Source organism: Cygnus olor, chromosome 6 (assembly GCF_009769625.2).
Source record: "Cygnus olor isolate bCygOlo1 chromosome 6, bCygOlo1.pri.v2, whole genome shotgun sequence".
NCBI lineage: Eukaryota > Metazoa > Chordata > Aves > Anseriformes > Anatidae > Cygnus > Cygnus olor.
Genome location: NC_049174.1, coordinates 10,040,573 through 10,067,746, shown reverse-complemented (window position 1 = coordinate 10,067,746; position 27,174 = coordinate 10,040,573). Strand labels below are relative to the sequence as shown.

The window sequence follows — 27,174 nt, the reverse complement described above, 5'->3', positions numbered from 1 at the left end:
GAGTTCACCTTAGTAAGTAAGAAGGTTGTTGGGAAAGAATAAAAGGCATTATGGGAAAATTGGCCTCCAGCTTTCTGTTCTCAGCTCATTGAAAGGCAAGAGGAGGCTGTGGTGTTAATAGGGAGGAGAATATGAAGAGACAGCAACTTGTGAAGTGTTGGAAGCAGCATTGTAGAAAGGGATTAATTTTCAATGTGGCTTTCTCCAGGATGTTGTAGGTCAGGCCAGAACAGCGGCATGAAGATGTAGCAGGAAGAATCGGAGAAAAGTGGCTTCTTTTTCTGAGCTGTCCTTTCAGTGGGTAGCAATTGTGTTGCAGATCAGTGGCTGCTAAAAGCATCAGAGCCGGTCTGTAAGTAAGGTGCAGGTCTCTCGAGTGAAGCTCAGTTCTTTGCGAATTCAAACTCTCTGTAGGTTTCTGCAACACTTGGAGTCTGAGGTGTGTGCCCGAGGTGGTGAGACCTGCTGAAGCTCAGGAAGCACACTCGAGTTTCTTGGCGTCACCCAGGAAACACAAATGAGAATATAGCCAGAGGGGAAGACTTTGTGAAGACTAGGGAACAGTTTCATTCCTGGTTGGATGTATTTCGAAAGAAAATATCGCCAGTTTTGGGCTACAATTCAGCTTTGTAAATCTCAAGTAGAAAAATATTAGTAAGTTAATATTGTTCATAGACTGGATTTTATTTATTTATTTATTTATTTAGATTCCAATAAAAAGCCACAGTAGCCTCAGAAGCCTCTGCTGCTGTGTGAATTTAGATCCCAGTGATTCACACTGCTGCACTAATTTTTCACACAGTGCACGGTGCTGGGCTTGGAGCAGAGCTGGTGCGCACAGTGCTGATGGGCAGCGCGGTGAGTGCTCGTTTCCATCCCTTCACAGGTTCACAGCATCACTTTTGACAGATTCTCTTGCTTCTGCTCCAGGCTTCTGAACGCTGCAAGGGTGGATAGGGGACAGGTTGGCTGCAAGGAGAAGGTGGAGCAATAGCTGTTGGTTGCAGCTCCAGGGATTTGGGCAACAGGTTTGCTTTCCTTTTTTTCCCCACAGACTTGTGGTTTTATATGGAAATGGGAGTTTAAAGAGGCTTTCTACTGTAGTTAGTCAGTGAGTCAAAAGCTCATCTGAGAAATGTTCTGAGTTTCCAAAATAAGAATTTCCTATATGCATAGGTCTGTTTTCTGAAGTGCTCTGCCGCAACCGGTGCATTTTAAAGAGGAAACTGGTAAAGGAAGCTGCTCTTCTAAAGGACCATTTAGCTATGTGCTAACTTTTTTAACCTTTGCTATAAGTACTTCTAAGAGAAAAGGTAATGGTAGCCCTCAGACCTCTTGCATGGTTGCTTTCTGCCTGTTTCAGGACGTTTCTCCTGCTCAGCTGTACGGTGTGCTAAGATGTGCAGTTTTTTTTGATGCTTTGCTGGTTTTATGCTGTTTCAGTGTCCTGATGGGTGAACTGTCTCTTAAGCAAAGCAATAACAAAATCGAGTAGGTGGGCATTTTCTTTATTACAGGAAGAAAACAACAAGAGCTAATGAGGCATTTGAAGGAGCACCAGAGTTGGGTGCCCGTCTGAGGCTGGTTCCAGACGCTGGGAAGAGATGAGAGAAGGGCATCGAGGTGCTTGTCCCGTGAGCACTGGGGGGGACAACGTCTTCTGACCTAGCAAAAATGGGGTGTTTCAAATACCTGCCCCCACCCCAGTTTCATGCTTTGGGTTCTCTGTCCCAGCTATTAGGAAATAAACCTTTCCATCTTAGTGGATCTATTTGCAATTGAAAAAGGGGCCCCTTTTCACTGCTTCCTTGGGGCTGAAACTAAGGCTTTCGTATTGGTTCCAGTTCAGCATTAATTCCCTTTGAGAGCATGCCTTGGATTGCATTAACATTTTTTTGACGTTTGACAAAAGCCTTGTTTAAACAAGTTAGATGTGCATCAGGCTAATAAATATAAAAACATAAGATTGTTCCTGCTGTGCTGCTCTCTGGAGAACAGTGTCTCATTTGTATATTTTCCACTAATCATCTCCAAATCTTGCATGGGTGATATCAAGTTAGGGAAAGTGGACTTAGTCTTACATATGGTGGAGTCAGGGAAAAAAATGCTCTGTTTTGACAACCAGCATAGCAATCTCTGAGACATGACTTGAGTTCTAAAAAATGTTTTTAGAAATGTGTTGCATAAACAAGTCATAATTTCCCTTGTGGAGAGGAGAAATGTTTTTCTAGATGTACTTCTGTGCAAACATGCTGGACCCATTTTCTGTAGCCACCAGTGAAAGAACTGAAAGCAGGGCTGAATGCCGCGATGCTAGAGCATAGGCCTGGGTCGATAAGCAAGGGGGTTGGGACACGAGTCAATGTGAAATTAACTGAATTTAGGTGCAGAAATTTGCCGTATCAGGGTGCTGGGGTTTCACCAGACTGTGCGGGCTGCCCTTGGTACCCTGCAGAAGAGTCAACATCCTCGATTGCACCGCTGCTCGTCTCGCAGTCTTGTCTAGCGCTGCTTTCTTGCGGGTTCCTTGGGAGGGAAGAGCGCAGCGGTAGTAGGCATGGGGCATAGTGTGGCTCACAGGCTGAAGGCTCAGCTCCATGGTGGCTGGGGCAGAGCCGGCCTTGGTGGGCCTTCATCATGCAGTGTACAGGCCTCCGCCTGCCAGAGGTGGCTCTGAGGTGTAAGTGATGTACTGGAAGTCATGGCTCACAAAGTTACAGGAGCTCTTTAGAGGAGGACAAGGGACATGTGCTCAATATTTTTTACTTGAGGGCTGAAAGCTTTGCTCTTGCTAGGGACTTGAGCTAAGCTACCCTCAGTTAAAAGGGAGGCTTCTCTTGTGTATAAAACTAAGTGGGAAATCACCTATAGAAATAAATATCTTATTTTTCCCTTTGGAAAAAAATCAGCAGAAAGTCTTAGAGGAATTCATTCTATGACCTCTTCTGGTTATGGTAATAGTAAGGAGATGCAGTAGGGTGACAATTGCCTGTTCCTTCAAGGCAGTGACACTCAGGAGCTGATTGTGCAGAGTTGTGGAAAAATCCTGTGCTGGTTGGTGGTTGATGAACTGGCAGGTTAAACTGAAATGTGGCTGAGTGCAAAGGGTTGTATGGGAAGAGAGCAGTCCTAAATAATGTATCAAAGGCTCTGCGTCTTTGCATTTTGTGGAAAACATGAATGAAGTGCCCAGGATAGCTCAAAGCAGACCAGAAGTCAGAGCAAGCTGCCGTGCCTCCATGGTAGGAGAACAGCGTGCCGACAGCTGGGGGCTTTGTGGGGTTATTGTCGTCCTTGCATCTGGAAGTCAGTACGAGGAACAAAAAGTGCATTAGAACAGCAGTAAGTTGGGTCCCTGCGAGAACCTAGCAAGAGAAGCAGAACTGTGCAGGGAGGGGAGGGGAAGACGGAATTGCTCTTGGTGAGCCCTTCCCATACAGGAGCTAGGGGGCATCCTGGGGGGCCAGATCCAAAAGCAGCCCTATAATGTTCCTTACTTCTGTTTTGTTACCCGAAGATAACGGAGCTGAGAGGTCCTGTAGGACCTTGTGGGTTTCAGCACTTAGAGGTGCACTGCTGTTAGCTGAGGGATAAAATATGTCAAGGGCTTCTTTGATAAGAAGAGGAAGCCAAGGTGTGTGATACCACCTCATCTATTCTTTGCAAGAATTGTTCTTGTTTTATCTGTAAAAATTTATTTTCTCTTCTGCCAAGCAGTCACCAATTTTCCCCGGTTCCTTTTTTGCTTTGTGTTTGCTTCTTACCTATTGGAAAAGCTAAAACTGTTTTCAGCCTGCCAAGCAATGTGTCTCAATCGTGTTTTTTACCTCAGGTGACTTTCTTCTTTCTGGCTTGCCAAATAAAATCTTTTTCTGTGCTCATTTAGAATCCACTTCATGTTTCTCGCACTTCATCTTTTCTTAGTTTATATTTTGACGTTGATTCTTTTGTGTACTTTAATCCATCCCCCTTCAGCTTTTGTCATCCCTCGTATGAAAGTCTCTCATTAATACTCAGATCTGAAGGTTAATTCCTGCTTGTGTCATAGTCAAAAAAGGCAACAGATGACAATTTCCTCCTTTTGGGTACTTTGGGCATCTTTGCTCAGACATGGGTTTAGTTTAGTTCAGTATTTTCAATGCTGATACTCAGCAGTTTGTGAAAAGCATGTCACTGCCTTGATGCCCTGAGCATGGCTTTTTGCAGCTCAAAATCTTATTGCCAGGTTTTCACTCTGTTACATTTTGACATAATCTTTCTGGTGCTGCCTCTGTCCTTCCCTTGAAACAGGAGACAGCACCAAGCAGAGCTAACCTTTGACACAGACCTGCTTGCCCATGAGACCAAGCAGAATAAGACACTTACCAAACATTTCCAGTGGCTTCTTTTTCTTCTTGGAGTTGAATTGTACTGATTACTTGTTTAGCTGCATCCTCTGCAGCTTTGGTACTTACAGAAATACTGTGTTGCCCCACCTCCCCACCAAATGGTATGCTTTCAGCACAGGCCATCAGTGTAACCTGAGGCCTCATCGCAACCTGGAGCCCTGGCTTGGGACTAATAAGGCTTCCAAAAAATAGAATGCTGCTAAGATATCCCTTGTTTGGAAGTGGTGATTGACTTTCCCAGTGTTACTGAGGGAACAGTAGGGACTGGCCATACTACAACGGTGCTTTCATTTTTTATTTCTGTCTGCTTTTATATTCCTTTCAGCTTCTTGCTGTGGTTGCCATTGCCCTGTCTCTAAGAGGGGACAGCCAGAACCAGTATTTTTGTGTCGCATTGCCTCAGAAAAACAACTGAGTGTTAAGGAACTTGCATTTTATTTGAATTTCTTTGTAATCCTGATAGTCTTTGCTCTGCCTTTTCTGAAGTGTGCTTCTGTTATCTGGTGGCAGTGTTGCCTCAAGGGAAAGCCTTCGTTTTATCTGCGGGATTTTATTTTTACTTAAATGAGAGCTGTGCGTCAGCTCCAGAACCCTACCTATTGAAAAACTTTGCCTTCCCTGTATTTTTGCTTGTAAAGTGTCATTTATTTAGGCTGCAAGCTCTTCTTGATGAAAAGCTTCCTTGCTCTTCGAGAGAAATGGTCTCGGTTGGAGCTGCATTATGTTTGAGGGCAAATCAAATGTATTGATGGTATTAGCTGTGAAACTTGAGGCACAAAACTGCTTTGGGAGATGTTGTTTGGAGGGCTGTAAGCCATCCCTTTCCCATCGGAGCAGGAAGAGGCAGTGCCCAGCTGTGGGCATGGAGTACACAGCCTGAGGTCAGGCTCTTGGGCGGCTTCTGCAAGGCCAGGCCAGCCCTGGGCGCAGGCTGAGCGAGGGAGGGACTTGCAGTTCAGCAAATACTTCACAAAATTACTTTCCAACTTCAACTCTTAAATTTCCAAGCCAAAAAGTGTGTTAGAAGAGGCTGCTGTGTCGACCATCGGTGTTGCATAGCTTCTGCTGGCTGCAGAGGCTCAATATCAAAAGCTGATTTTTTTTACCTCCTTCAACAGCCTGGGATCCTGTGAACCTGTGCTGAAGATGAGGTGGTGCTTTAACTTAAAATGCTGGGGGCTGAATTGGAGAGGGAGTATGCTGAGAGATTACTCCATTCTTAAAAAGGCATGTTTTATTGCTGTCAGGAGTCTCAACCCAGAAGTCGCGTATCTCCTGCTTTGTTGAGGGAATTAGCACACGAGCTTTGGGGAAATACGTTCTGAAAGCGCTCCTTTGATAAGGCTCCAAAAGAGCGATGTGTGCATCCATCTGCATCTGTGTGGGCAAGTGGGAGCTTGTATGCATATTTTTGTACCCGTTTGGTCTCAGGTGTTTATTTCAAAGTAGGAAATAGCTCTAAATACTGCCTGTCATGCAGATGTTCGGGGTGGTGGGTCAGGGTGTGATGCAGTTGGTTCTTTGTTCCCAGGTTTTCGAGGGCTCCTGTTCTTAAAAAGAAAATGATCTTTTGCTGAAGTTTCCAGAGAAATCCTTCGGCTTTTTTTAATAGCTTTTCCCCATTTAAAAGGACAGCAAAGGAACTTTGGGATAGCCTGAGGGAAACTCTTAAGAAGTTGTCCAAGATTAATGGAAGATGTGAGTCTTCATGTCACACTGTAAGCACTCCTGCCAGCTCTTTGCTCAGTTCTCCTTTTGGACACGTTTGTCATTACATTTTCATCTCGATTAGGCCAAAAAAAAAAAAAAGAAATCCATGGGCTTCTCAGGCTTTGGTTTAAACTGCTAATCAAGAGTGAGATATTTCAGTAAAGAAAACGAGGTTAGTGGAGCAGGGGACAGCACAATGTATGGAATGAGGCAGAGACTCCTGCACCGGCACTGGGGACGGTGTGCTGCAGGGTGCCGTGGTGACATTAGGGCAGGTTGGGTTCTCCCACAGTATTCATCAAGAGATGGATTTTTTTTTTAATAGGATTGACAAGAAGGATGGTGAGGGTGGTGTAAATCTAATGAGCCCCCTCTGTGGGCTGTGTAGCTGTCTCGCTACTGCGTTCTGCGGTAGTAAGTGGAGCTCGCTTCAGTGACTTGGTTCTGAGTTGTACATGCAGGTGTGTCGAGGGCATCCTTGCTGGCTGCGTCTTGTTTAGGGGAAAAAAAAATTCCTGAGCTCTGCTAGCCTGTACTGAAGTACTAGGGAAGTGTTGTGTTTGCAGGACGGTTTAAAGAGGGGAAAAAAAAAACAACAACAAAAAAAAAACCCAACCACTCTCTTTTAGTCTATAGTTTCTTCAGCTGTTCTACTGGGACAGCCAGCTAGTGTGTAATGCAGTTAGGGCAGAGAGCTGAAGCTTTCTCGCGTAGCTTCAGCAGGAGAGGAGGAGGCTGAGTTGGGAACAGCTGACAGTGACCCACTGCTACAAGAAAACCTAAGGTTTGCAATGGAAGCTGTTACCTTATGGTGAGGTTCAGTCTACCTGTTTCATTAGCTCTGAGGAAGACTTCAGGCATGACCAGGACACTGCTTGTTGCAGGCAGATGAGGGGGTTTTGAATTTTTTTCTCTTTGATGCTCTTCTGAGAAGAATATGTGCTTCTGGCCTGACATGTTGAGTCTGAAACCTGGAGCAGGGGAACAGGGAAGCCTTTTATGATTGATGATTGTGGATCTTACCAAGGAGGTAAGCCTAAGTTAAGTGTTCCTGAAATCTCAGAAGACCAGTGGTCAGGGAGGAGGCCACCATCTCCCTGTTGGAATGGAGCAATGATGAGCTGGAGTCTTGGGGACCGTATCTCTTGCCTTCTTGTGATAAGCTGAAGGTCAGATGGCACGTGGGTGAGCAAGTGTGGGTATGTTGCCTCCATGGGGTGTGTTGTGTCAGCAGGGTGATTTTTTGTTGTTTTAACAGATAAAGTACTAGGAAATCCCTCCTAGGAAACCATCATTGGTTTTAGTAAAACAGTCGTGGTTTTTGTGGCCTTTGATCTGATTTAAGAGACTCCTGAGTTAAGTGCCCCAGAAGAGTCTCCCACCCCTCGTGCTGGGTCTCTGTACGTAGCTGTTACAAGACTTGCTGGGCACTCAGCGCCTCGTAGGATGTGAGGAGCCTACCCAGAGCCATGTGGTTATCACACCTTCTGTTACCTGCTGCTAGAGCTTGGTGTTGTCACCTACCAGTAGGTCCTGTGTTTTTTTCCTAGCCCCTAGTTGTTCTCTTAAAATCTAATGCTCGCTAGCCCATGCAGCAGCTAACAACTAAATAAAAGCAACTTGGTCTTCTTATGGAAATTAAATTTAAGCTTTTAATGCAATTAGGCTGTATTTCTACTTAAGCAGTGATTGTCTATTCTGCTTTTTTGAGTTCTTCATCCTCTCGTCTCCTAGTAACGCTGTGTTTGCAGGTGTACCCCTTACACTTTTGCCGTTAATGAAATACATCGCGTTTTCACATCGGTATTAATTGCATGATGTGAGATTCAAACCTCTTGCCCAGGGTAGTGAAGTTAATGGACAGACTGAATTTTGCTAATGTTTGTTTAGCTTTTTAGTGATGGCTAATGGTTTTAAAGGGGAAAGTTGTTTCTCTTTGTCAATGGTTATTCTAAGCAGGGCTTTTATGTCCAATGCGTTGAAACAGACCTTTTTGGAAGTCTGCCATTGTGCTAAACTATGGAGAACTTAAATCTTGCCAAGAATGGCCATTAAGTCCCCGTATTGCTCCACAACGTCGTGTTAATGGGGAACCAAAATAACTCATACACCTGACTCCTAATTTCGGAGCTAGCAGAGGAGGTTCCTCTGGCTAGAGCTGAGTTACCAAGCTGAGGTTGTAAAACAGCGAAGGACCTCGCTAGTTCGTGCATTACATCAACGTAATGATGTGCAAGTAGAACACAGATCCTAAATATAGTGGTGGAAATACCCAAAAGGAGGGGGAGAGGAGGAAAGTAAAAAGAGAAATATGAAGGCTATTTTGTGGAAAACTTGGCTAAGAAAATGCAACTTAAGTTAGCTTGGTGCATATTTTTAAAAATAGATGGTTAACACCATGCATATTTGAAGCTTTTGATCATTGATGCAGAAGTTAAATGAACGGGAGACACAAGTGTGATTAATTATTGACCAAAGTACTTCCTTTTGTATGTATAGTCTGCAGTTGGATATCTTGAGTTCACTTGAATTTCCGTCAGAAAGTAATGCAAACAAGACAGTTGATCAGCTTCACACACGTGGCCCTATTTGTTATGCAGATCTTTGCCAATATGTTTAAATCAACATTCAGTAGTGGAGTTTTGTTGCTCTAGCAGATTGTGGACTACCCAACTTGTGCTTTGTATGCTGCAATTTGACGCATCGGATGGTTCATACTCATGCTGCAGTTTCTTTGCTTTAAAACATAATAAACCCACCCCGAAATAACCCCCCATAACCGCAAAATCCCCAGGCTTGTTTGTCATGCTCTATCTGCAAGTATTTGACCTTTTCGCCTTAACTTCCATGGGTTTGGGGATTAAGTCAGAGTAAACCACTACTTAAAGGCATTTATGCTACAAGTTAGCTGTGTGCTTCAATGTTCACATGAATGATGGCACGTTAATCTCTTTGCTGAAGAGACCAGATACTCCTTCATGACATGTTCTGGTTTTAACTATAATTCATTATTCCTTGTAAAAATGCCAGTGCAAATTATACTGGGGAAGGAAGATGATTTTGTAGATCTCCTAATAAAGCTTTTTTAAAGGGACAATAAAAGAACTACCCAAATTATACTTGTATAACTACAGGCTGACTAATGAGTTCCCTTTTTAAAAGGAAAAAAAAAAAAGTAATCCAGAGCATCGGATCTGTAAGTATAAATTAGTTGGTGTCTTTACTGGGGAGGTAGTAGTGGTTGAACACACAGTGATAGAATTTACATCAGCACCTGCAGGTTTTCATGCATTTGTTATATGAATCTTTTTTACTGCTTTGCAAGTGAGGACCAAAATAATAGGTGTGTGCTCCAGAAGCATCACCTGGGGAATCTGTACCTTATGCAAGGAAAAAATAATAGAAAGGAACTGCTGGGTTTGTTAGCTGCTTGCTGTGGCCAGTTCTTTCCTATCGTGGTGGAGTTCAGTGGAAATTTCTTCTCTTTTTCCAATGCTTCCCAAACGAACACCAGGTCAAAGTAAATCCAGGAGAGCTGTAGTAGCTCACTGCTGGGGGAAAGTTGGGTGAGGAGTGCCCTTCTCACCCAGCTTTATAGCTAAGGGCTGTAGGAGGCTTCTGGAGCTGGAGATGGATCTGCTGCAGCTTTGGTGCTGCACAGCCTACCGGGGGCTGCTGGAGAAGCGCTGGGAGCTGGGGTGATGCTGTCCCACCAGCTGTGTGCAGCACGTTTGGCACCGCTCATGTGTTCAGCTCCGCACTCCAGCTGTAGCAGAGGAGCCCTGCTCTGCTGGTTGGGGTATTTGGGGCACTTGTGTCCGTGCTGCTGTGATCTCGCATCAGCCACAGCATGCTCTAAGGGATGACTTTCCTTCCTGGAGGAAAACCTCTAGGTCAAGTAGTGGGCTCTTAATCATAGGGTTTCTAGAGCAGGTCTCATGCTAGGAGCATAGAATCAGGGAATGGTTTGGGTTGGCAGGGACCTCAGAGCCCACCCAGTGCCACCCCCTGCCATGGGCAGGGACCCCTACCCCCAGCCTTGGGCACTGCCAGGGATGGGGCATCCGCAGCTCCTCGGGGCAGCCTGGGACAGGGCCTCGCCACCCTCTGAGGGAAGAATCGCTTTTACAGGGTGCTGGAGAAAGAGGTCCCTGGCTCCTCTGGTTGGAGACTTGCAAAAACCATGTTGCCTGATTCCGGATTGTGTTCTGTATGCAAGAAAACAGGGCAGCAGTTGCTCAGGTCAGGTATCTACCCAAGTTGAATCCTGTCTCTAAATGGAAGGACAGCCTTGGCTCAGGGAGTCATTGAACTAAACTGCTGTCAGCCTGGAGGAGGTTTAGATTCTTCTCTCAGTATCTCAATTCTTTACCTAAGTATCTGCTATTGGTCTCTGCTGTAGAAATAGGACACTGCCATAGCTGACTCTTCAGCCTGATCCCCTGCAGCCTTTATATATACCAACATGGTAGTTTCTAAGCAATGAAGTAAATGTGTTCCAGCTGCACTGAATTACTTAAAAGCACGGAATGTTTTGGAGAAGACTATTTTGTGATGGCTCTTGAGGCGTGCATTTTTTTCTCTCCACCCGAACAAAGCACTGCTCATACTTTGCTGTCCTCTGTCCTCATCTTCCCCTTTCTTGGCTTGGGGTCTGTTTGGTCTGAGGCTGTGATAGTGTTTGACAAATGCCTGCCTGCTACGCGACATAAACAGCTCAGTCTGAGTTCAAGATGAGGTGATAACTAGAAAGTGCTGCTCATTTTTCACCCTGTCACAGTGCTTCAAGTCATTGCTCACCTGATAATTGAAACTGTGACGCTTAAACCCAGAAATGCTTAGTTTGCTTACCCAAAGCGTATTTAGTAAACCATGGTGTTCTTTCTTTTGTAACTAATACCTACATTGCCATTAAGGGTGACTTGGTTCTGAAGGGAAAAAAAAAAAAACAATAATTTAAAGCTGTATTTGCTTGCTTAAACCATGAATAGATGAAGCAGAATTTAGAAGCATCACGTCACAGTGAAATGACTCGTGTGCTGCCTCCCTGTCAAACCCTGTCAAAGTGCCAGCCAGTGCAGATGTAACCCTGGGACTTCAGTTCTTGATTACTTCTGACTAGTTCAAATCATAAGCAGGAGCCCGGTGACCGTGCTGTCTTCTCTTACTGCTTACTAAAAGGCTTCTGCTGCCTGGCTTGAGTTGTAGTAATTAGGTAGGGTTCAGGGCATCCCAGTTCAAACATGATCTTCAAAATAGTGTTCTGTCTTTTTGGAATTCTGCTGCTAAAGAGCAGCGAGTAATACAAAACAGTGGAACAGCAAATGCGATATGACACAACAGAGCAACAGTCTTCAGAGTGTCTTAATACAAGCCTTTGTTTTTCCTTCTCCTTCCAGTGAGTGACTGGGAGACAGCTCAAGATTGTAATATACCAAAATAATTTTGTTTTAAAGAGTCTTGGTGTAAATGCACATCCTGCTAGTACACATGAGCTTCTACTTGTATCTGAAATGTGAAAGGATGCATTAAATAAAGATGGAGAAGGCTTCCGAGTTAATGGCTAATGTGCCTTTGTAATACCGAGCAAAGTGAAGTATTAACGGGGAATACGGCTGTAATGCAAAATACACGTTTGCTTTGTGGTTTGTTTTTATTTAGGCAGCGGAAAGCTTGCTTACAGCTAAGAGTTTCTTAAGCTGGTGAGGACACCATTTGGGTAAGAAACTGCTTCCAACTTCTTTGTACTCTGGATGGAGACAGAATGCAGTAGCCCTCTTCTGCTTGGGGTATCCGTCCCGAAGTAGCTGCGTTCAAAAGCTTTGCATGCGTATGGACACCGTAGTCGGGCATAACTTCTCACCTGTTAGTTCCTGTAACACTGGGAATTGGATCTGTTGCACTGATGGTACTTCAGTGCTGTTAATTACTGTAGAGTTTAATTTGCCGGGTAGGAGTATTCTGTGACTGGGACATGCAGTAACGTAATCAGTTTTGCATTGCTTTGGAAATTGTTAAATCATGTTGCAGAGTAACGCTGCTTGAGCTCGTAACTGAAATGCGATTGTTGTTTGGCTTTCAGTTGATTAGACCGTTATAGAAGGAATAAAATGAGAAATGTTTTTGGAAGTAGAAACTGAGCCTTATTTCTTTTTTTTGTGTGTGAGTTTGTCAGTGGTGTTGGACATGGGTGCAGCTCCAATGAGTGACTTTCTGTTGGGAGCAATGATGACCTTAACAGAATCACAGAATCGTCTAGGTTGGAAGAGACCTCCAAGATCACCTAGTCCAACCTCTTTCCTAACACCAACAAGACCTCCACTAAACCATATCACTAAGGACTACATCTAAACGTCTTTTAAAGACCTCCAGGGATGGCGACTCAACCACTTCCCTGGGCAGCCCATTCCAATGCCTAACAACCCTTTCAGTAAAGAAGTTCTTCCTAATATCCAACCTAAACCTCCCCTGGCGCAACTTTAGCCCATTCCCCCTCGTCCTGTCACCAGGCATGTGGGAGAATAGACTAACCCCCACCTCTCTACAGCCTCCTTTAAGGTACCTATAGAGAGCGATGAGGTCTCCCCTGAGCCTCCTCTTCTCCAGGCTAAACAACCCCAGTTCCCTCAGCCGCTCCTCGTAAGACTTGTTCTCCAGACCCCTCACCAGCTTCGTTGCCCTTCTCTGGACTCGCTCGAGCACCTCCATGTCCTTCTTGTAGCGAGGGGCCCAAAACTGAACACAGTACTCGAGGTGCGGCCTCACCAGAGCCGAGTACAGGGGGACAATGACCTCCCTAGACCTGCTGGCCACGCTGCTTCTTATACAAGCCAGGATGCTGTTGGCCTTGTTGGCCACCAGAGCACAAACTTGCCAGTTTACCAGAGATCAATCCCCTCCTTCTCTCAGTTTTCTTTAGTTTTGTAGTAAATGTTTCTGTGGTTTATTTAAGTCTAAATGGCTTTGGTTTAGTTTACTCTTTGGTGAAGTTTTCAGAAGTCGTGGACAGACGTCATCAGAATCTAATCAAAGTGCAGTCAGATTGTGTATGATGTATAATGGTTAGTGACTCCACATTTGCTCTTGAAAAACGTTTCTAAAAGAAGCCAATGTTCTTGCATTCTTGGGTAGGGGAGTTACCGCTGATGCTAGCAATTGCGGTTGCGTGATGTGCAGTAAAGAAGCAGCGTGTCTTCCAAACAGACAGATGTTCTCACTTGCCTGGGTGGACAAGCTGCTAAAGGTGGTAACAGTGGTTGTTGACGTTTTGTATGATGAGCAATCGAAGGCCTTCCGTGTAGAGCAGAACTTACACTGTGGTGGATGGGAAGCAGTTGAACTAGGTACGACTGGAGAACTATTTTCATAACACAGAACTGAGTTGGTTCTAGTCTTCTTAATTCCAGCTGAGGTGGTACCCTGAGGCTTGCATAATGTTAACCTCCAGATTTCTTGAGGTTTTTGTACAATTTAGACCAACGCTTGGAGCTTGGATACCAGTCTTCTAAGAGCAAATGTGAATCTTGGTCTTGAGTATTCAAGTCCTTAACATGAAATTTTGGGCAGCAGAGTGTTAAGTGATGTTGTACTGATGTTGTGAATGTTGTCTGCTTTTACAGATGCCTTTGTAAATAGCCAGGAATGGACACTAAGCCGATCTGTACCAGAGCTGAAAGTGGTGAGTTTTTTTATTTACTTCTCTCTCTGAAAAACATTCTGAAAATGCTATGCACAAGTGAAAAGTCTTCTCAGGTTCATTACATTTCCTGTAGGAGAAAAAACATAGAAAATGATTTTTCAAAGTGAACCGTTTTTCTAAAACAAAACTATCTTTCTGAAGTTTATGCATTTTCTGGTTTTGCAAGCATGCTTCAAAGACCTACTTGTGTTTTATTTCTGCTTCAACTTGTTTGCCTACTGGAACCGGCTTCCTGGTGTGATCTTCTGAGCAGGGGAGTCTTACGCCTCTGTAAGAGGGGAAGTGACTTAGCAGGTGATATCTAATGCTCCTTTTATCTCCCTGTAGTACTGTTTCACAATTTCTTCAAGGACTAAATGTCTTTCCTCCCTGTCTTAAGAGACTTTAAAAATAAATGTTCTGTCTGGGGGCTTGCTTGCATATATTTCCTGGAGCTCTTTATTATACATAACAAAAATGAAATATTTGGGAGGTTCATTTAGGGAATTGAAACCAACACTTTAGTATGAGTGAACAGTGATTTAAGAGCTGCTTACAATAGCTTTTCCGTTGGCTGAGCCATTTCATGTATAGATGGAAGAAAAGGCAAAAGAAAGATTGGGGGAATTTCCCAGATCTGTTCTTTTAAAGTTGTCAACATGGAAGCTGGAGATGGGGGCTGAGACCTCCTAGCAGTGGATATCGAACAGTAGGCAGCTTGTCAAGCCTGCAGCGCAGAGTTGTTGAGGTCAGATCACTGATGTTTGCGAGGTGCAAGCCCAGATTTAATTAAATATGATCAATTTCTAAAAACCTAAAAAAAGAAAAACAAAAAACCCACTATGGTGTCCAAGATATTGTACTTGGTGATAACTTTGGGCATCCACGGTCTGCTCCAGAAGGTCAGACGTCTGGACAGCACCTTGTGCCTAAATCACTTCTGGTGTCTTGTTATAATGGTCAGAGCTGCTCCGATAGAATGTCCACTTGCTGAGCAGTGAAGTGAGTTGGACAAAACCGTATCAATTAAAGAATGGACAGCTGGGGCCATGCTTCATTAGTCCAGTTCTCATGCAGTAAATTTATTTCTCCAAATCTGAGCTGATGGTAACATTTATGAAGATGAGGGAAAGCATAGGTCAAACCTGACATGACAAATGTGCTTGATAGCAAAGACATTCCAGTGGGAACAGCTTCCTCCTGACTGGAGCTGCCTTCCTGCTTTTATTTCAGCAGTGCACAAGGTAAGTAAAAGAGAAATCTCATAGTAAATCTCATAGTCAATGGATAGAAATATATATATTGCACCAGAAGGACCTGCAGAAGGTTTACCAGATTGGGTTTAACTGATGGTATGTTTTGGAAGACAAATATCTCCCAAAATATCTTGTAAAAGAAACTCTGAAGAGCTTAGGACTGGAAGGTGTTGGCTGGAGTCCAGTCCACTGTGGTGGCTGCTAGTTTATGCTGGGAGTTTATCTATGGAGGGTTTCCTTGCTGTCCTGTCCCTCTCCTAGCCCTTCCAATTCCCAACACCCAGTAATGAACGTATGGCTTGCAGGTCAGACCAAAGCTGTAGTTCCTGTGCTCTAATACAGAGTTGCAGGGCATTAGGAGTGGTTTTGGGGCACAGTCACACCTCTTGTGACACCAAGGCTGCATTATCTGAATACTTTTGTCTCGGGTATCTTTTCCCCACATTGTGTGAAGCAGTGGTATGGAAATAAACTTCTGCCGTGTAGCTGCTGTAGAGAATTGATTTTAAGTGGTCGGCATGTGTGAGCCTCAGGATCGTTGTCTAAGGCGGTAGCCTGTTTAGCACCGGATGAAAGCAGGACTCTTACCGTTGTGCAGATAATAATTTGATTATACTGCAGCAAATGATTGAAGCGAGCAGCGCCAGCTGGAGCTGTGAACTTGGGTCCAGCAGAAAGGGCAAACTAGGTCTTCCGTTTGGAAAGGGATCTGCTCCTGTAAATCTGCCCTCATGAAGGAGCACGTGTAACAAGTCACCACCGTGTTGTTGCCTGCTCTCAGAGTACTCAGCGGCTCTGGGCTGTGGCAAAGGAACGAGAAGGTCATGCTGAGAGCCAGCCCTCCCTTCGGCCCCAGCACTGCCATCGGCTCATCACCACAGGGAGCTGCGGGCGCGTTGTTTCAGCTAGGCTCTGCTGGGCTGGTGGGGAGATATGAGAAGCAAGGGGTGTTTGCTCCTGTCACCGTGCAAGGCAGGTGGGACAGTCAGGCTTAATGTCACTGGATTATGAAGGAAGCCCTGCCCAAGCCGACACTGTCCTGCAGGAAAAGGTGGCTGGTAGCTCGCTGGGACAGGCTGTTTACTGCAGTGTCTGGGCAGCCCTTAAATTGAGGCTAACGGTTTTATAGCAGCTGTTGTTACACTTCTAGGCCCCACAGAAGTTTAATAGGAATAGAAAAGGACTTGGGGAAAACACACAGGGAGAAGTCTTATTTCTTGAGCGATGGCGATGCTCCTGGATCCTGTTGATGGAGATGCAGAATAAGCGCTTGTTCTCCTTGCAAACCGTAGCAAATTGTGTGGCACAGCTGGCTAAGCTGCTCAGCCCTGTCTGCTGCCTTCAGCTGCTGGCCTGTTTAGGAGGAAACAGATTTGGGTGTCTGGAGGCTGGTCTGCAGCAGGGGGATGCCAGTGTTGCTGCCTGTGGGGCGTGAGGGCGCTGCCGGCAGATGGACACTTGGCAGCTCCCAAGGCTGGATGAAACCTGGTGATCAGGTCCTGGGCTGGCTGTAACCACACTCCTGCTGCTCGTGGAGGGCCTTCCCGGCACTGTAGCAACTTCAAACACGGCCCAGTGGTAGGCAGAGTAAACAAGAGAACTTTCTGGACAAAATCTTTCCATTTATTCAAAAAAAAAAAAAAAAAAAAGTGCCAGGTGCAGTCAATCTGCTGTGCTGAATAGCTTTAAAATGCCCTGTGCTATCAATACATGAGGCATTATCATAAACAGGGTTCAGTAGGGTGTAAGCGCAGTGGTTTGGGGTTGTATAAATTGCGTCTGAGCAGACGTGCAAATAAAAGAGTCAGTCATACTGGTGGGGCACTGTGTTATGTCCTCGTCAGAGGGACTTCCAGTTTCGGAGCTGGGTGGTGGCTTTGTTCCCTAAGGTGCTGTAAGGACGTGGTGCACTTCACATGGATCTGCAAACAAACATGGCTTGGTGTGTTTGCATCTAGAGTGTGGGGGACAGGAGTACACATGCTCTGAAAGCATGCCGGGATATTTGTCATAAAGCGTGGGATCATCCCTAAAACAAGTAGAAATCCCAATTGGGAGCAATTTCTTGGTACTAGAAGTCAGAATTTGCCAGCGTGAAATCTGCTGCTCCTGGTTTCAGAGGGTAATAGCAGACGGAGGCTGGAAGTGGTATCACTGAGCGACAGGAGGCTGGTTATGCCAAACTGCAATCTCACGTACTGCTTCCAAACCTGGCAGAAAAGCCAGGAGAGACTGAAGGAACCCTCTGCGGGCAGACAGAGGAGCTCGGTGCCTTGTGCCTGCTTTCTGACCTGGCTGTCTGTGGAGAAAGTGAAGCGGTGTTAGACATGCAAATTTTGTGGGCAGCTTGGAGGTGTTTGCTTGGGGTTTGTGTGGTTTTGAGAAGTTAGCACAGTTTTATGCTGGAATACCAATGTTAATAGTTTTTCATGTTTGCTTCTTTCAGTTTGAGCTCAGTTTGTCAGTTCAGTGGGTAGCTTAAAACCAATTCAAAGTATAAATCCAGGAACTTCTCTGCTAAGATGCAGCTGGCTATTCTGATCCAGAAAGCCAGTCCTGCTTTATCTTTAAAACTCCCAATACTTTGCTTTCTATATTGAAAACAGCTTATGAACACGAATAAAAAGAGAAAGAAAGGAAATACACTACCTTTCTTTGAGGCTTATGTATGACCTATGGGACAGTGGTTTTAATAATTTAACTTAATGGGAAGAAGGCTCTAGGTCTGCTACATACATGAAGTAGTTTCTCAATTGAAATACGCATCTTGTTCCTCCCGATCACTGTTTTCTACATCAGTTTGTAGCATCCTGTTTCATGATGCTCTTCTGGCCAGGCAGACATGTTTTTCTGGGTGCCTGTAAGGAGGAGCATGCTGGCAAACCTCCAGTGCTGTAAAATGTCCTGTGCTGGTATGGTCTTTGGGATGCTTGGGGGGGGGGGGGGGAACAAACTGATTTGTATTCTGAAATCACTGAACGTCCTACAAATATTTGGGGTCTGGCTAACGACAGTATCACTTCCTAGCCCCAGGCCAAGGACCCAGCAGCTCCCTCTCACTGCAGCCTGAGCTGTTGCCTTTCTGGTCCTGGCAGTTTTGCCCTCTGACTAGTTAGGTTTTTGGCACCAGTACAATATAAAATAGCTTTCCTTTGTGTACAGGCAGGACTAGAGTCACTTGTAAATGAAGGTTTAAATATCTGCTGGGAGTTTCTGTGCCTGTGGTTGTACCTCATGACATAATGGGTTTTTACATAGGGGATGTTGCTGCATTGGCTACAAAGTAGGTCAGAAATTGCATCAGTGATATTTCCAAAGTTATAGAGTTGCTGGTTGTAAAGTGAAAACACAAAATGTTCTTCTCTCTCGTTATTTTCCTAGTAAAAACACGCGAAGTTTGCTCGCTTTCCAATTTTTCAGAAAGTGTGTTACTCATAAAGGACCTTGGCCAGGCTGTTTATCTGCAGGGGAGACAGCTGAAATGGCATCTCCAATCTACTGATTCAGAGATGGGAGCTCTGGTTTTCTTGCTATTCTTGGTCTAGACAATCATAACACAGGGCTGGTGGGGAAGGAGGCGGGGAAGCTTGCCTTGGGCCCATGCCGAGCTGCTTCTCAGCAGTGAAGTTGCTGGTTCAGTGAGTATCGCGTGCTGGTTAGCTGCTTGCTGAAGGTATGACAACTAGCGAGCACCTCTCTCTCTTTATCAATAAACACTAATCTCTTCAGTGTAACTTTTTGTGAGTACATTGCCCAGGGGGACTTAAATGATCTGTGTACCCAAAATCTTGATTTACTGAAATCAAGAGACCTCCTTTCTAGACTCTCAAAACCTTTGATGTCAGCAGGTGAGCGTGGGCATCTTGGAGGCCTTCGTTGCCTTGCACGTCTGACCTGCTTGCGAAGCAGTGTGTGTAGAGCAGATTAATGGTTTAAGAGGATTGAAGTATCAGCTGTATCCTTTCATTGTTGGTGTTTATCTTCCTACGTGGTGAGGCTTATCAGGTAGATGAAGTTACACACCTGTGGAAGCTACCTGCTTCACAAGAGGTAGTTTTGCAACTCCACAGAAAAGAACAAGTGACTAGTAAAAACTTGTAGGAGAAGTTCTGTAACCCAGAAAAAAAGACGTTCCTGGTGAGGAGCATTGCTACAGCCAGGATTTAAGCCAGCCTGTGAGTTATAAACCTTAATGAATATTTAGTTTTTTAGCATTTATACACGGATGGAGTAAAGATCTCAGAGGTGATTTCTGAATTTCAGTGGTGGAATTTCAGTGATGCAGTTGTGCTTGTAATTTAAAGCTCACTGGAATAAGTTACTTGTTCCTTAGCCCTGGAGGGGAAAGCAGGTCTGGTCAGTGCTTCTGTCACAGCCAGCCCAGAGTGAAGCTCTGCTGTGTTTCCAGAGCCTAGTCCCATGGAAGTGCTGGCTGAGAACGCAAGGTTCAGTCATCCGTGCAGGTGGCATTTGCCTCTGCCACGTATCTTGCACTGGCTCTTAGATGCTGACATTTTGGCGTATGCTTCACTTGGAGGGCGGTGAGGCCCTGGCACAGGCTGCCCAGAGCAGTTGTGGGTGCCCCGTCCCTGGAGGTGTTCAAGGCTGGATGGGGCCTTGGCCAACCTGATCTGGTGGGTGGTGTCCCTGCCTATGGAACGAGATGGGCTTTAAGGGCCCTTCCAACCCGAGCCATTCTGTGATTATATGCTAGCATGGCTTGTAATTTCTAAGATGTAAATTAGATTAAAAGCTTCCAGTACAGTGGGTTTAAACACTCTTCAAAGTCAACTCAAATCCCAGTAAGCAGCTGTCTGTTGTACAGCCGCTAGGGCTCTGGCTTCCTTTTTGGTCTTGTATGACTTCTCTGGTAGCAGCTACACTTGCAGTGGGTTTCTTGTGTTGAGTTTCTTATGCTTTTTTTTTTTTATAGTTCTACCCGTTTTCTGTCTGTTTGAGCACTTTCCCACTAACCCAAATAGAAGAAGAGCGAACCTAGTATTAGGCCAGAATGGGATCTGGGGTTTCTTTTCCCTGCTTCTCACCCCCAAGTTATGCCATGTGTTGTTCTTGTTTCCTGGTACTTCTGAAATCTGTTGGGGTTCTTGCTTTTTCTCCTTTTGCTGTAGCCCACGCTGTTCACTACACTTAAAGCTTACGCTATCATGGGGGCTCAAGGGGGATGCAGAACTGCCTTCCATTTGCTCCCTGCCTAACTTCTGCTTTAGCTGAGCCATTCTTGCATGCCAGCTGTAGAGAGAAGGCGGGCATCCTCCAGGCACTGTTGTATTTATCTTAATTGAAGGCTGTTCACAGTTGTAAAGAATAGATTGTTTTTTGCTGCCCCTCCCAACCTACTGACTCTAAAACTGTCATCACAGGTGACACCACTCTGTTGGTTTAAGCAACTTTTCAATAAGGAGGATACCTTCTCACCATTTAGGATTAAGAAAGTGGAATAGGGACTGTGTATTAATGTGGAACTTGTTCATCCGGCCTCTGACTGTTTGGCAGTCTTAAGCCAGCCAGCTGAGAGTTCATCCTGTCTCCAGGGAGCTTCTGTTCTGAACCTCTTGGTTAGGGTCAAGATAGACATGTACGGCAGAGCAGGGTTAGGTTTGTTTAGAAGAGGAAGCTAGTTCCCATTTCATCCCCAGAAACAGAGGAAGTACTGTCTCTGTGGAATCCTGTTTCACAGGGAGATCTGAATAGGTGAGTGACTCCTGAGCAAGAAAGCAAGACGTATATTTGAAACGTACAGGTGTGTTCTCCAGGCCCACATGGCCCCCTTAGCCATGCAGGGCAGGGCAGGCAGCCAGGCTTGCATCTGGCTGTGTGTATTGCTCGCTCCACTGTGGGCTGACGGGCCCAGGGACGTAGCAGCAGGAATTGTTTTGTCTGCTAACACAGATGTGCGTCATGAAGGGGCAGGCTGGTTTGGGACTGTGGGAGTAATGCAGGAGGACTTGCATCACACCCCTTCTGAAAGGACAACGGAGTCACAGCTAATCTTTGGCATTTGAGCACCTTGAGGAAGAAAACTGTTTGTTGTTGAGCTATGTTCTACCACTTCTGCTTGTTCTTTAAAAGCAATTGTGAGCAAACCAGCTTAAAAAAAAATCCTGTATGGTTTAAGATTATGTACTTAAATTTGTTTGTCATCTGTTCCAGAGGAGGTGTTTGGGCATGGGCAGTTTGACTTGTAAGCTTGTTAGAAAGTTCAGCTGGTGAAGTAAGGACCTCAGTAAGTCCTGGCAGGCATGAAATACAAATCTGTATTTCTATAGCCATAAATATCTGTATCCTATATATCATATATATATATATATAGCTGTATCTGCATCTCTATAGCCATATAGATCATGCTTAAATAGAGAGTCAGTGTGAATCACATGGATGGATGGTCTGCAGAGATACTTTACAATATTAGGATTTTAAAGCTTCTCTGCATTTTCAGTACAGAGGTGCAAACTCAGAGGTTTCTCTGAGTTTCAGCTTTCTTCCTTGAAATCTATACATTGCCTCGTATTCCCACCGGACATTAATTAGTGGCAAGAAGAGTAAAGGAGGGCTATTAATTTTGTTTTATGCTATAGCATTTATATTTTCTGCTGTAGCCTTAACTTTTTGGCAGATGATTTAGCTGTTGACGTATTTTGAGGTGCTCCTGTAGCATGTGCTTTTTCCTCAAGTCAGAGAAATTATTTGTGTGTTAAGATCTTGCTTGAATATACTGCTTTTTGTGGGAATTAATTGCAGTTTAACTTTTTTCCTTTTTTCCAGGGGATTGTGGGTAACCTAGCTAGTGGCAAGTCTGCACTTGTACACCGGTATCTGACTGGCACGTATGTCCAGGAAGAATCACCTGAAGGTATGTGGATATGCAAATTTCTTTATTTTTCCCCACAGACCACATCTTTATTAATTTTTAATCATGCAGAAGCAAATTGGTAAAGAATCCTATTTGCTCTTTTCAATATTCATGGAGAGTTGTCCTTTAACATTTTCCAAACTGAGATAAGTACATGTGATAAGTGTAATTTTACCCTTTTCATAACTTCTTAGCATCCTTAAATAGTTTTTCGTCCATTGTTTGTCCATAAGGGAAACTTATAGCCCTATATAGAGAAGAGTTTATTACCCTCAGTGCTGGTGCTTTCAGCTGGGCTGTTGAAAGACAGAATTATTTTATCTGGTACTGGATTACTGGATTTCTGCAGAATTGGGCCCTTCAGCTTGTCATATTGGGAAAGTAAAAATAAATAAAATAAAAACAAACCCCACAAGCTAAACCAAAGATGTAAGTTGTTCTTTGTTTAATATATTAAATCTTTGGTCTTAAAATTTAAAAAAAGGAAGAAAAAAACCAAAACCTGTTCTTATGCCATAGAAAATTAATGTATACCTGGAAAGATTGTAGCGTTTAACAATAATCCAAGTCTATAGATTGAAATCATGAATATCATAGTACCTTACAGAAGCGTGTCTTACACTAAATACTTTTTTTGGTTTCTTTATTTATTCTCCTTATGAACTTTTAAATCCAACTCTGAGACACTGAATTTCTGGTTCCTTCTTTTCCTTACTGGCTGTTCCATTCTTTGCAGATATGGATGCAGGTAACTATACATTGTCTTCATGGCAGCTCTTGTTTTGAAGAGGCAGAAGGCGGTTTTTGTACTGTAGCATTTTCCCCTTGTTCTGTGTATCATTTTGATTTGTTTCCTTTTGATTTCAAGTCTTTAGTACATCTCACTGTTTTTGTCCCTTGCTGTAGTTGTCTTTTCAGCAGTAGTAGGTAGCTTCATGCATCTCTGATAACATTTGTTTTGAATTAACTCCTACCAAAGGAAGCTATTAAGTGTTTTACCTGACTTTCTAACAGTCTTTAATTGTAGTTAAAATGGGAGGCGAAGGAAGGGGAGGGATTGCTGTGGCTGCTCCTGCATAATTGCAATTCCAGTTTATAACCTTGCGTTAGGTGATTTTGCTTCTTTGTAGCTAGGACTGAGGGGGTGATAACTCAGCCTAGCAACAAAACTGCATGTAGATGCTGTTTGTGTTTGCAGCTTTTGGGTGCTGATAGCGAGAAATAGTTACGCAGTATGTAGATCCACAGAATACAAGTGTTCAGAAAATAACGAGCATCTCTGCTGATTTTGTTCCTCGTTTGATGAACAGAAAATATTTTTTCTTGCGAAATTTAAGCATATTGATTGTTTACAGGGTTAATACTACTCTTCTCCTGAACTATGAATATTTTAGATGGTGTTCCTTGAGAGTGTTGCCATCTGTCCTCTTTGTCTTCAAGGATTTTTATTTACAGTGCTTGAGTGACGTTCAGACTGTTTTCCCCGAAAGGATTAGATTTCAAAAGCAGTGTCAAATCATGTCTTTGCACATAAGTGTAGCTGACAAGCCTCACTAATGACACCATTCCATCTCATTAACGGTAGGAAAACTGAAATAATTAAGAGCTCTAATTCACCTTGTAAGCAACACAGTCAAGATTTCTAATCAAGTTAGTATTAAAGAAATTCAACCCGCATAGTTTCTCTCTAGTAAATGTCTACTGAAATTATTTGTTAGTGTTTTATTTCTTTCTTATCCAATTGTACGTCCATCCACTGTCATTGGGTATAAAAGACAGCATCAGTGTGGATGGGTCTGTTGCGTTGCATTGTGGGCCCTAGGATTTTTACATTCTGCATGGGAACAGAGCGGTAGATTAAATTGATGCAGTTCTTCTCTTTGTCCTTTTCTGAGGTCTTTTAAATATGCTGGTTTCTTGAGTTGGATAAAGAATGTTTTGTATACGAGGCATTAAGGTCTCAGCTGCTTGACTAGTTATGAAGAAAAGTTTATTAACTGAATGGCTTACTAGCAGCGAAATTTATCAGGCATCATGTAAGTAGTATCTAATTGGTAGAATGATTGATGCATACTTCATGTGCAAACAGTGATTACAACCAGGGACCACTTTCTGCTATCCTTTTCCTTTTAAATTGCTACAATTACCATGAAACCTGCCCTAAATTAGACGAGTACCAGATCTCTTTTAGGCCTTTAAGGTAGCTTCAGCATTCCAGTAAATGAATGTTCAGTCTATAAAGATGGTTTCATGTTTCCCTCAGCTCTTTTAAGATGAGGCTTTCTTTTTTTTTCTTTTTTTCTGCCCCAAGCCTTTTCCCCCCACAGTCCTCACCAGGAGGAAGAATCATATAACATTAAAGCATAGAACAGTTTTCTCTCAATGTTTGGCCCAATTTTATTCTCTACTGTAACTTGTAAACCTTTGGATCCTTGGAGTAAATATTATCTGGAGATAAAATTGACTTTTAGACTCCTCTTATGCATATTTAACATACACGTAGTAACATTCCTGTGTGACAGGTTTTTAAATTAGTTGTATTTTGATGTAAGAAAACAAGTGATGTATATCCTTATAACAAGTTGAAATTACAGTAGTTTGAGATGTACGTTTATTCCCCTATAATGATACAGCAAGAAAATTATTGGAAGTATAGTATTTATCAGTGATTTGTGGTCTTTTTGGAACATTCCAAGCTGTTGGAAGAAAACTACTGTGCAACTTTCTTCTTTTAACATAGCTGAAACAACTGTAGGAGAGCTACAAATAAGATGCGTGCAACCTAATGTCTTTTTTCATTTGTTTAAAATTTGATTCTACCTCTAGAGACATAATAAAACATATGTGTTTGCAATTTGAAACTAAGTAATTTGTAGACCAAGGTGAATTGAACTTTGTTGGAATACCGAGTATCAGGGCTATTTGTTACCGTTTGGGTTTTTCTTTCATAAAAAGCCACAGAGGCATGGAACATGACTTAAAGACCTTTGCAGATCTCTTGTATGCCTGTGAGTGCCATAATTCATGTAATGGTTCTTTCAGTATTCTTTCTGATACACTTAAAGCACAAAACAAAGTTCTGATCAAGTACTTTTGTCCAAAGTATCTCCTCCAGGATGGGAAGAAACAAGATTTTTCTGTCCCACCTTATTGCCGAAGTAATGTAAAACACTAAAACAATGAATGTGAACATGAATTGCTGAATCTGTCCAGCAATTTATGAAAATATCATTCATTTATGAAAACAAAAGTTTGTTACGAAAGATGGATACATGAGTTTGCATTAACACAGTCCCCTTAAAATAGAAAATAACAGAATAATTAAAATGAGAGTTGGGAAGAAAGCAGCTTCCTTGTGGAGGAAGCAGTTAGATTTAAGATCGTGGTACCTTTGGGTAGGCAGTAAAACATAAGGGAGAAAACCAAAGCAGTAGGTATAACAACTGCTGTGGTTTTATCTGTGGTAAGCTTTGAAAAATCTTTATGGCTGCACATCTCCAGTATAAAGTATGCTTACGAGACTGGCTTAAAAATAATGTAAAGCATTAACTTCTTTCTGGAAATTGAAAATTACCTTATTTGCTGCTGGCTTTCTGAGAATTAATGATTAGTGTCAATTTGCTCTAGAATGTTAATTTGCTTTAGAATGAGACATATATTTTAAGTTAACTAAATTTGGGGGTATGTTTAAGATTGCTTTTTCCTGGAAGAGTAGAATGTTTTTGTGTTCTCAGATGCATATAAAGCCCATCTAACACCTTGCCTCCAGAGGGCAAATAACTGCTGCAGTCATTGGAAACTTCATGTGCTTGTGTGTGAAAGAAGATAGAATAGAAATGAAAATGTCAGATGTGTCTCTTTGCTGTACCTTCTAGGCTGATGGTGCCTAGGCTTCCTGTGCAGTACACAGTGCAAAGGAAAGGCATGGGAAGCTCTCAGAGTTACTTTAGCCACTACTTCAGCAGAGTGTAACTCTGCAAGGAAGATTGAATGTGACTACTTATAAATTTAAGCTGCTTGTGTTCAACATCCCCTTATGAGATTTTTGTCTGACCGAAGAATATTATAAAACACGTTTACAGAGAATCTAAGTATAATCTGTTAATCTAGATAACCTTCCAATTTACGTCATTCATAGAAAAGATCTAATGCTTGAGTTGTTCATCTCTGTGATAGAAGCAGTGGTGGAATTTGTTCTCCTAGCGGTGGGGGGGGGGGGAGGAAAAATGCTGCTTCTTGGTCTGCAATTGTTAAACTAAGTGGACAGACAAGGAAGACTGTTTTGATGGTCTTTACACCTTGAAGTGCTGGGAGATTTAGTAGAGATAGAGATCACAGATCGGAATTTTACCCGCTCCTTGGTGCTTGCTGCCCGCCCCTGCTCTGGCCTGGGGTCCCTCCTGCAGGACGCTGGCCTTCCCTGGCCTTCCCTGTGTGGCCATGTCCACCTGCTGCCACCATGCTCCTCTCCGCGGGCTGTGGTGTAGAGACCTGCCCCGCTGTGGGACCCGTGGGCGGCAGGGGGACAGCCTGCTCCACCGGGGCCTCTCTCCTGCCCTCCTCCTGCACCAACCTCGCAGGCTGGAGCTGGCTCTGCTCTCACACGGGGCACAGAGGCCTCCCTGCAGCTCCCATAGCCAAAACCTCCCCACATAACCATAATCCAATAGGCCAAAAATGTAATTGTTTCTTCTGTGAACAATTAAGCTCCTAAATTCAAAAATCTGTTCACAGAAGTCGTTAGCTATTTTTATCTGGCTAATGTTTTTCAAATATGTAGGAATCTGTAGGCCGTATCTACTAAAGAACCAAATATATATTTCGTGTATCAAAGGAGGGGATCTGTCCCAGACTAAGCCATGTGTTCTGTTCCTGGTGAGCAAGCCAACTGAAATGTGAATGTAAAGTAGTAAAATTTGTCCTCTGAAATATGTGCATGCATGCTTTTCTTGAAGAGAAACTTCATGCTTTTTCACTTGTAGTTTCCTGGAATTCCATAAAATCACCCTCGTACTTGCAGCTTATACACATAGCTTATGCAGTGAGACTTGGTAAGAGTTTCAAGTGCATTTAAGTTCAAAATAACATCCTTAACTTTAGAATCCAATTCCTTGCAAGGAGCTGGATGTTACATCCATTAAAACACCTGTGCCACAAAAGAAAAACATGGGGGAGCTGCAATTTTTCACGTTGTGTTTAAATCCTTGATGCAGTGTTTCATGGGCTTTAGGCAGCACTTGGGGCAGCTGCAGCTGTGGAGTGCTTTCTTCA

The 27,174-nt window shown here is 43.5% G+C and overlaps 1 protein-coding gene across 18 annotated transcripts in view; it reads left to right on the top strand.

The window, feature by feature from the left end:
- The window catches only part of AGAP1 (ArfGAP with GTPase domain, ankyrin repeat and PH domain 1), a 372,200-nt gene that overhangs the window by 94,108 nt on the left and 250,918 nt on the right, over nucleotides 1-27,174 (top strand). For 10 of the 18 annotated variants that reach the window (XM_040560955.1, XM_040560961.1, XM_040560950.1 and 7 more), the window contains exons 2-4: nucleotides 13,718-13,776; nucleotides 21,816-21,903; nucleotides 22,640-22,651. In XM_040560955.1, the coding sequence (XP_040416889.1) occupies nucleotides 13,718-13,776; nucleotides 21,816-21,903; nucleotides 22,640-22,651 (159 nt within the window). The remainder of the gene's footprint in view (nucleotides 1-13,717; nucleotides 13,777-21,815; nucleotides 21,904-22,639; nucleotides 22,652-27,174) is intronic. The other 8 variants (XM_040560959.1, XM_040560960.1, XM_040560957.1 and 5 more) reach the window with 1 other exon arrangement.